We start from the raw sequence: 13,304 nt of genomic DNA, 5'->3' as shown, positions 1-13,304 counted from the left end.
TGTCCTCCAAACAGTTCAGGATGCATTAGGCCCCGGTTGGAGCGTCATTCATGCCCTGAGGGTGGGCGGGCTGTGGAATATGTAGTGGAAACATTCGCTGTTGGCGCATTCTCGTGACACGGTTGTCGTTAGTAAGACCACGAGAGGACTTTGCTGTCAGATCGCCCAAACCTAGCGGGTTTGGGTCAAATCTGCACTTAAGTCGTGTGTAAGAGGTTCGGAAGTGTAATCCTGAAGTGACGGGATCTTCCAGTAAGGAGTACGGAGAAATTTATTGGCTCAAGATCGCCCGAAACGTCTGAGAGAAATGTTTGATTGACTCGAGGGCGTAAACCTGTTGTGTTGCCGTTCTAATTCAAATGTGAGGACGTGTGTGGACTGCTGATATTGTTACACCAGTCCCAACACTCGCCGAGTTGACCACACAGCATTGCTTCAGGCCACCCGGATCTGGGACACATGCACAGTGGGCAACCTAGTTCTCTGAAAATTTCAACGACCAACGAGGCTGTCAACTCTGACAACGTACCTTCGAGTGGCCAGGTATGCGACGAGGTGTTTAAGGAATTCCTTTGAAGACGACAATACGCCTTAAATTTGTCTGCGTAACGTGCTGATTTCAAGCTCATTCAGTTAATTCTACTTAAATGGTTGAAATAGCTTGGAAGGTGGCACGCCGCTGAGTCCTACGTCGTCTACCTAAAGTCAGTGGATTTTTTCGTCGCTAATGAGTCGGCCTGAACGCTGGCCCATACGTATTCGAATAACAACGGCATCAGCCTACAAGCGAGGACCGACGGCTGCCGACACAAAACGAGGCGGCGTGGCTGAGCCCGCGCCGTGGAATGTGGACGGACTGGGAGGGACCAGGGGAATGCACGGGGTAAGCAAGCAGGACGACCGCGGCGGAACCCGAGACATGTCCGGCGACGGAAAGGGCGGGAAGGGAGAACCACCACAGAACACAGAGGACATGGTGCTCACGGCGATGGTGCGGGTGCTCGAAGAAGGTAAAGACTGAATGGTAGTGTGTATGTACGTATATATACAAGGGCCGGGCCCTCTTGTGTGTGTATGTTGTACAGGTCAGGGGTGACGAACAATATCGTCCTTCTGTGGCTTTGTGGTACAGGTTCTACGGCTGATCGCTCGCAGCCTTTTACTGAGATAAACGTACATGTATAAGCACAAAACATTCTGCTTCACCACATTTGTGTTAGCCACAGTAATGGTTCATCACCTGTAGAAACGAATCGTTTGCTGTACGTCATGCAGTATATTGTCATTATGACGGCATTGTTAGCAGCGGGTTTAATAGATTGTCGTGTTCTCCATCGCAGTCCCAAAGTGGCAATCCAGTGTTCCAATTTGTCGTAACGATTGAGTCGAGCTAGCAAATGAGACCACACTGTGAAATGAGACAATGGTTATCAGGCAGTGCAGACGATAATTTTTCTCTGACTGGTTGTAAGACGTCGGTAGTGCTGTGGCGGAAGTTCAGTCGTCTGTTTTCCACCTAACTCAGGTGAGAGTGAGTCAACAAGCGAGGGGAACTGTTTACATGTCATGGTGTTCTGTGGAGGATGGCTGGGTCAATATTTTGTATCCTATTCGGACGGTGTGGAAGCGGTGGTCTTGCGTGCTTGGTTCCAGAGTTCTTTTTAATGGCATCCATATTTAGACAACACTACATTTAACTGTGTAGTAAGTTTGTTTGGTGTACGATGTACTTGTAAGGTACTTTTTGTCAACGGTTCGTGGTGAATTTCACGCATTCCTGCAATGCAGGCATGTCCCTCTTGCCTTTTGGTCTTTGGTGGAAAGTTGCAAATTGTATGTTTATAGATGGCATTGAGCCATTGACCGCACCGCAAATACATGAGTGCTCCGCAAACTTGGGCAAATACTATAGATACATAGATTGCTTGTACAGTTGCATTGAAATTTTAACTCAGATTTTTTCTGGTATCAATGATATTACTGGTCAAGTTTAATTTACCTTGCATGAAAGAGAGTTGCTGTGTTTGGGATGATAGGACCGATAGCTCTACTACCCAGAGTACCATAGCCTGTGTCACACCTGTAAGTACTGTATATTCTGTTTGACACAAGGTGTCCTGCTTAGGGCAAAGCTGCCTAGTCGTAGGTTCATGCCTCTTTGTGTACTGAAGCACGTAGTACCATAAGCTCATGATAGTCTATCAAGAATTCACATACTCCATGCCCAGGAGAAACGTACGCTGATGAGGTTGTGACCTTCACAATACTAGTCGACGGAAAAGTATGAAAATCGATATTGAAGGGTTGCTTTTCTAAATCTATGTCAGAAGAATGTGTGTATCAGTCTAACATTTACATGATATCCTTACCGTGGGAGGGACAGTTGACTTTCTGACCTTCTCTTCCCCTGTTTCGCGCGGCTGGACAGCGTAAACCACACCTGTCACTCAGGAATGCCCTCCAGGTGTCGCTTCTGTCTGTGTCCTGTCAGTCGGAAAATACGCGCCACATCCGGCAACACACCGCCATTTTGGTCCATACGGTGCAGCTCACTGCAGCTTTTCAACACTTGTGATAAGACCAAGCAAGGGCACGTCTGAAATGACAACACGTGTATGCGTCCTGTCACGTCAAAAACAATTTATGACAACAAACATCCGTACAGCCCCTCCCTGGAAAGCTTGGAGCTTCATTTTCAACTAACGTTACTTTATAGAACGAGGACTTGGTTGGGTTGGGTTCAACAACAACAACAACATTAAACTTTAAAGTAAGAGTAACATGCGTATTATGTGGAGATAATGTGCACTAGAATAGAAAGGACCCTGCAGTCACTGAAGATGTTTTACTGAGATCTACTGAGCGTCTTCAGGTCTGCATGAGCGATTTGTTGCGTCTCGTGTGGCGCTTCTTGAGAAGTTCTGAATCCTTTTATTGAGTTATCACCGTGTACACCTTTCCACCTTTATTTTATGGACAGGGACCTTGGGTCCCTCGAGTATCTTTTAGAATATAAAAGATAGCACGGACCTGAGGAACAACAATTTTGGTTTGGTCCAAACAGAAGAGTTTGTTTGTCTTTGAGGAAGTGGTTTCGTTACTTGCAAGTTTCTATCAAGCCTTGATCTTCCAGCTGTTGACCTCAACTTGACCTTGATAATCCTTTCTGATAGCTTTCTTCTCGGGTTTCGTCTATTAAAGGGAACCTCAATAAATCTTGGTTTAGTGTAAATCCGTAGCTTACGGGTCTTCTCGGGCTATAAAGTATTCAGTGGGCGACAGCATGTACGATCTTTTCAACGTATATGAAATACACTTAGTCTAACATCAGATGGAAAAGCATATTATTCGTTACTACGTGTAGTTCAAAATGCAAATCCCTTGCCCCATGCATCGCTGGTTTGAACAGGGGTAAATGATTATACGGAGAAAAATGCACAACTGGATCAGTTCAATAACATAATTTGAATCAAATTACTGTCATAATATGTTGCTTCGTAATATGATGATATTTCTTGTATAGAGACTCATATTGTGGTAGAGTTATCAAATTTACTGAACTCTTTCATCGGATAATTTTATTTTCCACAATCATTGAATCAATAACGAAAGGGCTTTAGCCAAAGTCGCCAGTATTTGTTCCCCACATTGTTATAATGACTAGTAAGTAGCGATCGGACCAATGAGTCACAACCAAAGTTGCTGCAATAATTAGACACAAACGAGATTCTACCTTTGATTCTAGACGGCCGTGACCCTGAATTTTCTCAAAGCCAGTGTGTCTAACGAAGTTAGTCTGACAATATCCACCAGTAAAGATGACTTAATCCTTAGTTATTTTAGTTGCAGGCGTAGTAGGGATCTGTATTTCGTGGTTTACCGCGCCCACGCAAATGCTGTCACGGGCAAGACCTGGGTCACATTAAAACACATCTGTTAGTTTTGTCATCAGCGTTGCTGATGGTTGCTAACTTAGAAACGCATGAATAGAATGACTCCAACAAGTGTCTTTGCTCTAACAAACTAACCAACCAACAGAACGTCACTTACTGACCAGTTACTTAGTCCTTATGAAGCAATAAGGTGTAAACAAGTAGCACGCAATTCAAAGACATTACAGTACGCCATATTCATTTTATTTCAGGTACAATACTGCATGGATAGCGCAATGGTAAAGTTTATCCGAGTCTGAAAATATTACTTTTTTGTCACGATAGAAAGTGGCACGTACGTTAGAAAGTGAACAGAAACCCGAAAACAATAGAAATAGTTCACAACTTTGATCGTAATGATGAATTATTGGTATCAAAATCTAGAGACCTTGTTGTTATGAACTTGTTAACTTGGGGTGTTTGGTAGTTCACGGTAACGAACCCAAGGTATGAGCACAAGAGCAGAAAAAAGCGCGTGTTGATAGAAATTGTACACCGGAAGTTTTTACAAGCTTGCAGTGTTCTTCAATGATGTCACCTGTTCTGCTTTGCTCAAGTTTCCTGTTCATGGTCACATGGATGAGCCTGTACGGTGTCCTTTTGAGCTGAGAAAAACACTGCCTCTCCCAGTCGAAAGTCTGTCTAAGTGCCGTTATAAGCAGTCAATTCATAATGAAAGAAGTAAAGTTTCATCGTCATTCGTATCCAAATTTGGTGACAAAGTTAACGCACCCTCACACTCAGGTTTGACGATCGCCAGCAGAAGACAATGATATATAGTGCATGCAGGTGGCAGCGTTAATGATAAAGATTCTCGTCACCAACTGTTACAATTAAGCAATACATTATACAACAGGCAGACATAGTACTGTATCACACTGTGGTACTGTATGAACAATGGTAGAATGCACAAACATCATCACAATACATTTACATTGTGAATGTAACGTTACACATATATGCAAATAACACACATGAGTCATATGTCGAAAGTTAACTTTTAGAAAGTGTGACAGGGTTCCACTGTGACGTGGTGACTGAAGTCTTCGGTTGAAGGCCACAAGCCGCGGCTTGAATGAAAGACTAATGGGGGATTTCCTGAACAAACGGACTGACTCACTGAAAAGGTGACAGTTGTTTTTCCAGGTGTTTCGACAAGGTGGGAAACTCGTAAATAACGAGACAGACGCAACAGGAAGCCTTCACAACACTAGCTAGCCGCGGCGAAGAAGAGTTGCAAAAATTTATCTAGAAAGCAATGGATTTATGACGTGTAATTATCATAGACATGACAATGATCACCTTTTTCTTATTTTACAAATACTTATCATTGTAGCTCATTTGACCATTCCACTCTTAAAAGTTTTACTAAGATATAACTCCCTGTAATGTATCAACAAACCAAACTTCCATAAATAAGACGTAAATTTGTCGACCAGTGGAATGCTTGCTGTAGAGTGAGAAGGAAGCTCAATGGCAGCGACGCCTAGCGTACTGCTTTGGAACTTCTGTTCGTCCTCTCATACGACCGTTGGTGTTCTTGACATGTCACTCAAGACTGCCCTCTATGTTTCAGGTTGTCATCGGTTGCCATTCAGCAGCCAGCATTGGAAAACCCATACATGGTTCTAACTCTGTTTGGAACGTTAATAGAAAGTAGCATAGCAATGGTCGGGCAAGACGACTCCAGGTTATTTTACATTAGAAAATGATATACTGATATGACTTTTAGAAACTGAGGAACAGAGTATACGTTATACTTGTATATAAAAACATCATTGATTGACAACATCAAATGTAGCGCATTAAGTTCAAACATGAGCCCCACAAGCAAGAAGCAGTCAGATCTCTGTCCTAATTTTTAGTTCGTGGCCTTCCTTTGTACGTGCATTGTCCCTGCATTCATCGCTGTTCTCAACCGTTTTTCAGGTCAGAACAGCTGAATGGATTAAACAGGGCATACCAGGGCATCATTCTGAAGCACAAGGGTCAGCAGGCACTTGTTGGTGTGCAGCTGTCGTCTGCGACTCCCCACAGAGCGCGTTTGTCCAAAGGGAGAGAAACTAGAGCTACCCTAGAGCTACCCGCGAGCTCAGCTTTGTCAGCGGTGTAATGTGTGCACGACCCGTGTGGTCATGATATGTGTCCCGCTGTGGGGCACTGATAGGGGCAGGTGTTCTGATACATATACATAGAAGGGCCCGCAAACTCCCGGAGTACTCCCAAAGCAGAGATTGAGTGCCAGTAAATTTCCCGACTATATGTCCGCGACTCAACCTCTGCTTGGAGAGTACCCTGGGTACTTCTGGGGGCTCTCGTTTTTAGGGATGAAACTCTTGCTTCCGTTTAATTACATACTTATAAGACAACCTAGAGACACAAAAAATCACTACTAGAAAGGGACATGAAAAGCCCCTAATATGTATGGTCTCTACCAGACTCCCACCTGGCCGAATGGGGGCCAAGTTAGGAATAAAAGCCTAGTAGTGTTGGCCGGCAAACTGTACCCCTCTGGCATGTTTTCTGTCTTAATTGGCCAATTTCTACTATATTTCCAGTAAAGGCTACCCAATATACGCGTAAAATACTCAGCGGGACCTTATATCTGCTCGGAGATTACGTCTATCGCCAGCTCCTATCGGCATGTAACCGGAATACCACAACACAAAAACTCCCGTCTAAAGCGCCTTTGTGTCCTGAAAAATTAGCCCTCTTACCCTCTCTTTACCTGGCGTCAGTCACCTTGTTTTTACGTCATAAAGTTTGGAGTGTGGCGCCGTCTGTCTTGACGCCTCCTTTTCAACTCTTAAAAAATCACCAGCGTAAGCTAGTCAAGGCTGTAATTTACAGACTGTATCGCGGTCTTGACGTATTGGTCTGTCGTTAACCTGTATTATTTGCACTAACTTTGGAGTACAAAAGTGTAATATCATTGACATTTTTACGATGAGTGAGTGAGGAAAGAGTAAGAGGATTTCTTTATTACTATCCTCGAGCAACAACACGGTCGATTTAGAAAAAAAACCTACGTTTAAGGCTTATTGATATGTCTGGAATAAAATGCAAATCACTTGATAGATTTTAGTTGTATATTTTGTTCTACCGCACAAATGTTGCATGCAAATACCTGCTTTGGTTTATAACGGACTCAACGTTATAATTTATATGACCCTTGTATTCAACATTAACCCCGACAACCGTTCACGGCATTCTATTCTTCATTTTGTCTCTTTGGGAGATTAAAGAGTCTGGATATCGCGAAAACCAACGCCACGAACGGAGAAGAAACCCAGTCATGATCCGGAGTGATAAGGCACTTGCCGCAAGAGTTGTTACCCAGTCCGGAATGATAAGGCACCTGCCGACAGGAGCTGACATCAGTCCGGAATGATAAGGCACCTGCCGACAGGAGCTGACATCAGTCCGGAATGATAAGGCACCTGCCGACACTGAGGAGCTGACGTCAGTCCGGAATGATAAAGGCACCTGCTAACAGGAGCTGGAACCCAGTCCGGAATGATAAGGCACCTGCTGCAAGAGTTGTTACCCAGTCCGGAATGATAAGGCACCTGCCAATACTGCAGGAGCTGGCACCCAGTACGAAGTGATAAGGCACCTGCAGACAGGAGCTGGCACCCAGTACTAGTACGAAGTGATAAGGCACCTGCAGACAGGAGCTGGCAGCCAGTACAAAGTGATAAGGCACCTGCAGACAGGAGCTAGCAGCCAGTACGAAGTGATAAGGCAACTGCAGACAGGAGCTAGCAACCAGTACGAAGTGATAAGGCACCTGCAGACAGGAGCTGGCAGCCAGTACGAAGTGATAAGGCACCTGCTGACATGTGAAAGCGGGTCCGTCTTGGGTCAACGACCTATTACTTATGCAAATCAGCCCCAACGTCCCGTAACGAGAGCGAGGCTGCGTCCCAACATGGCGGATCGGACGAATTTTGTTGTGGTGTCGGGCCGGTCAAACACTAAAGACTCCATCAAGTCAGGTAAGCTTCACTCAGGCGCTACAAAATTTCGGTAGATCAAATCTCACATGTGACTCGACATATTCTAGTTGACGATATAGGTTTTACCCCCTTTTAAAGCTCATAAAATGACCGATAGAAAATACCTGTTGCGCTTGCATGTTCGTGTTGGCATAGGTTTTACATGAGTCTCAGAGAGAGTGGTTTGCGTTACTGTGTATGGTTGGACCGTAACGAAATTTTAAGTCCTTGATAACCCAACGTTAATCCACTTGTACTGTGTGTGTATAAAGATAACTTAGTCTAAATTGCAAGTGTGAAATCGAAGACTCGTGGAGGGTAGATTGTTGTCGATGCGGCGTCGCGTATGGCGTCAGTTACAACAACAAAACAGCTCCGATCCTTTCTCTTTGTTTCTCTTGCAAAGTAACCTCACATATGCTGTACTGCTTCTCTATTCTAACCCCTTCTGCAAAATGCACAACCGAAATCATAACCACCGTGTGAAATACCTTAAACCGGCGTGATGTTTACAATACATGTTTACCCCCCACCCCAAAAATGTTGATTTTTCGATGGGTTGAGGCTTGTCAACGCGTTGGTCTGTTTTCGTCACTTTAGAGAGTCACTCTCTGCAAAATTCTACCCTAACGAATTATGTTTTGTTTGTTTGTCCTTGGAGCCTCTTATTTGTCGACAAACAGTTTAGACAGCTCTCCATTCATCGTATTTCATGTTTGAAATGTGTTGGCAATAAAACTTAACGGTAATTTACAAGGGGTCACTGAGGGTTCAGGCCAAGGAAGTGAAAAGAGTACAAAGCAAACTTAACGTTACACGTGTGTCGTTTCTTGGCAAACTATAAACTGTGAGGGATCAAACTGTCTGGTTAAGTAAAAATCTATGTGGCTCAACACAGCCAGACAGCAAATAAAACACTCTTTGTGTACTGTACTAAGCATTATTGTGTGTCTGATGACTTTGGGGTGTGGGTATATTTGAGACCAACAATTAGGGGCAAACTCACTGAATGGAGGTTTTGAACCATGAACTTATAAGGGAATACAGCAGCACCATTCGGATCCTATATCTGTGAGTTGTAGCTTCATCATTAGAAATTAAATATCATGATCCTATAAGTGTCTGAAACAGATGAAAGTGTAATATAGTGGCATATGGTATCAAAACAATTTTACAGTCAGAATTGTTGAGTGGTACTGCATGTAGATATGAATACTTTATTTATGTTATCATATACCACATGTCTGTATGTAATGAAAAAAATCAGCCAAGCTACAAGCAAAAAATCAGATTCATTTTGGATTTTAGGATTCTATTACTTATTAATTGTTATGGTTTTGTGTTTGATACACTATGGAAACACATTTGTCGTTTCTACTTTATGGAATTATGAGAGTAGGCTGAGACAAAGAACAAAGGGTATTGTCTGGTTGTCCAGACTGCTTAGGAAGTCGTCAATCATGACTGTTAAAACACCTGTCTCATAGTCACCTGTGTCCCCCAAACCTTCCCTTTTCCTTCAACAAATTATTGTTATTATGATTTTCACATAAGACATCTATTGTTACTTTGTTAAGTACAACTACAAGAGTAATGACCCAGAAGATATTGGTCAGCGCTGTTTGCTTCTGCATATGTATAATCAGGTTTTCAAATTTGTTTTTTTTTATTTCTGATTCGCTTAAATTAAAAGTTAAATCAAACCAAAGAAGCCATATACAGAACAAAGTCTATTTTATGTATGAACGACTACCAAGACAATACATGATGTGTAGTATGCTCCAGTGTCTAAAGCATTTGACATATCTAACAGCTTAATCAGGCTTAAGTAAGTAAGTAAGTTATGCCATGTGCCAGGTATATAGGGGTATATCACCACAAAGGCTGTAGCTAGAAACAGCCAAGGAGTTTGAAAGTGTTTGCAGATTGCATCTGGTGCATGACAGGACAAAGAACCCTCTCTTGTGCTCCTCTATCTGAGTCGCAGAGGGCTGTTTGCCAAGCCTTTTCTGCAGGAGAAAGGAAACCTGTTTGCTTCTCGGTTTCCTGCTGTTCTGTATTTAGGATCAAAAGTCTGTTCTGCTGTAAAGAAACACTGTGAACTGTTCAGTAGTCACTAGTCAAAAGCTCAGACAGAATGACTGTGTGACTGCCTTGTTTTGTTGAATTGAGAGTACTCTAGAGTTATACGAGTCTTAAATGAAAATTGAAATAATAACGATTTATGATATGAACAATGAGCTGTTCTTTCCTAGTCATTTATCCTTGACATATATAATATTAGCAGCTCAGTGAGGTTCATCTATCTTCATTTTTATTTTTATTCATCAGGACCTTGATTTATGTTGAAGAACTGAAATGTAATGTTAATTTAGCCTTAGATGCCCTGAGGATGTCAAATGTAAGAAGAGGTAAGTATTCAGATGATTGGTTTCCTAATTGATTCCTTGATTGATATTAAGTAGGCAATTAAGACTAAATTACCACAAGTTATCAATCAACAAAGATTTCACCTTGACCCTCTTAGTACATGTATCTAGATCATGGAATATGAGTGAACAATATAATCTTTTTGTGTCCAGAAAAACAATATTCCATAAGAAATGCATTGTACATGTATATGTAGCTGAAACTGAGAGCCTAGTTTGCAAGGAAGAAAAATTGAATGACAGAACAGGGAATATTCTTAAAATCAAGCTACATTTTTATACATGTAATTGCTAAAATTATCTGTATGGCTATCTGTATTGACTACTAGTCAGCTGCTAGTAGTAGTCTCATCAAAAGGCTATGCTGTCCTTGTCCTTTTCATGTTGCAGTGTGTGGTGATATTAAAGAGCACTGGAATGATTAATCACAGCATGTAGACATCAGATTTCATGTGTTGTAGCAGATGGGATCAGACTGAACATGTGTCACCTGCTGGTCACAGAACTACTGCCAGATGGCATACTATGTGTATAAACACTCCTCTATGTGAGGCCTTCTGGCACACCAGATCTGTGCTACATGTGGGCATGTAGCATACAGGCACGTTCTGGACTCTGGGGCCATGAACGTTGGATTCCTATAGATCTAGCTTTATTTGTCAGATATGAATAATGTGGGATATTGTACCAGGAAATTTGAGTTAAGTTGACAGTCTCAAGTACTGCAGTAAGCAATAGATCTAGATGAAATTACATTTTTGACTTAGTTAGTTAGTGTTTGTGGGGTGTATAGTGACCTTTACACAGACACTTGACTAGGACTAGTCTATATAATAATAAAATCTATAATACAATGTAGCAATTAAAAGGACTTTGATTAGCTTGTGCATTTCAGCAATTAACATTATACTAAAAATATTTTGTATATTGGGTAATGATTAGGGCTGGGTATCGGTACAGCGTACCGGTACAAAACCGGTTTTTCTTATTGGACCGGTCCAGAAAAACCGGACCTGAAAAAATTAGGTGGACCGGATGTTGGACCGATTAGAAAATTAACAGATTATTTTATCAGGCATTCACACGTTTTGACGCTTGCAGGTGGAAGAAAATAACACGAGTGAAGTAGAGTAGAGTTTATAGTCATTTCTACCAAGTTTTACCGTCAATCGTACAGGTGCAGTTAGCGTTGTAGGACTTTTAAACGTCAGTGTAAGTCTAATACTCCACCAAACAGATTTCTTTGTAGTGAAATGGACCATTGGTATGAGTCATACTGCATCAGGTCCAGGTTCAGGTCCGGACCTGGACCTGATCCTTTGGACCTGAACCAGACCTGGACCTGAATTTTCTGTACCGGTACCCAGCCCTAGTAATGATGCTTAATGGGACAAGACCATCATAAAAATACAGTTTGTTGCAAGTGTTATCAATTGGTTTGTATGCATTATTGTTACACCTTACCACTGGTCAAACCCTGACTGTTATTTGTCATCATATAAGTACCTGCATGGTCAGATATATGTTCACTTGTCAGTTGTTTAATGTCTTATTAAGCCTCCTGTTTGTCTGAATAAGATAGATAGCTTGATAAATGTAGTTATCTCAAGCAGTTATGAGTTATTTATTATTTGATAAAAGTTTTTATCGGTGGTGAAACTAAGGAAACTAATGCACTGCTTCTAGAGTAGACTAGCATTAATTCTAATGGGGAGGAAATTTGTTGTAAATATAGGTGTGAATTGTTTCAATTTTTGATGATATAGGATCAAATATTTCTAATCACTAAATGTGCTGAAAGTATTTAAACTTACAATACTCTCATATTGGGCATCAGGAACTTATAATCAATACTCATAACTTATAACTTACAATGTTCTCATATTGTCATATAGTCAGGATTCTTGCCAGCACAGTTAAGCGTAGGGGCCCTTATGCTGTGCTTAGTATCTCCTAGCCTATACTATGCTGTAATTTTGGCCTCTTCGCTTGTTTCAAACAGTGGACATATACTATAGGGATCTTTTCTGTTGTTCTTTAACAAAACTAAAAATGCTGGCGCAATTTCATTAAAATTGGCCCTTGAAATGTAGGTTATAGTGGTTTCGAGGCTTATATAAATGTCAAAATTTTCAGGGGGATGCCCCCAGACCCCCTTACAATGCTCATACCTATGCCGTTTGCCATGTGCCTTTGCCACACTTAGATGTTCCCTATGCTGTGAAAAAATCATGGGGAAAACCAATCATAGAGTTAGGGAGAAAACCAATCATAGAGTCTTTGCCTAAACCTGCTTCAAATATACAACATTGGATGGAATTTTCAGTTGTTGAATTTTGAGCCTAACCATTTCTTTCATCTTGTCGGCCCAAACTTAACACGTGCCACAAAAAATCTGAGTGTCATTGAATTGAATCATTATTGCCTTATTGCTTGAAGTAATAAGTAAGTTTTGTTTTTGTAATTCCAGTTGCAGAGTAAAGTTGCTGTGGTAGACATGTACTAGTTATGTCATAAAGACCAAAGGTTTACAACTCTGCAATTGATCATATTTCAGGGGGTAAGCAGGTAGACTATGGCATAACGTTGTTTCTGGGAGATACAGAATTTTTTTTATCTCTTTACTGAGCATACTTGACCCTCAAACATTGCCTTATTGATAGAGGTAATGGCTTTAGAATGGCTACTTTCCAAACAACTGGATCAATAATTTGGCAAGGCACTTATATTTATTCAAAAGAATCTTATATAAAATACAGTACGTAGTACTTTTCCCACAAATGTTTAAATTGTCTATCCAAATAATCAAAGAGTCAAATGTATCAACAATTGTACATTCCTGTTGTAAGCAATTCAAGTCCAACTTTTGATGCATAGATGCATTCATAAGAGGGAGGACATAGAACTTACAGTTATTATTAACTTAATTAAGTATATCTTTTCTA

General features: G+C 41.4%; 1 protein-coding gene across 1 annotated transcript in view; it reads left to right on the top strand.

Annotated features, from left to right (window-relative positions):
* Window positions 1-86: 86 nt before the first annotated feature.
* Window positions 87-13,304, top strand: part of LOC118429989 (kazrin-like) — a 64,313-nt gene continuing 51,095 nt past the window's right edge. Inside the window, 1 exon segment of the mRNA XM_035840648.1 lies at window positions 87-1,010. Coding sequence (XP_035696541.1) covers window positions 728-1,010 — 283 coding nt within the window. The 5' untranslated portion in view covers window positions 87-727.

This window comes from Branchiostoma floridae, chromosome 14 (genome assembly GCF_000003815.2).
Source record: "Branchiostoma floridae strain S238N-H82 chromosome 14, Bfl_VNyyK, whole genome shotgun sequence".
NCBI classification, from domain to species: Eukaryota; Metazoa; Chordata; class Leptocardii; order Amphioxiformes; family Branchiostomatidae; genus Branchiostoma; species Branchiostoma floridae.
This window is presented reverse-complemented; position numbering and strand designations above follow the sequence as displayed.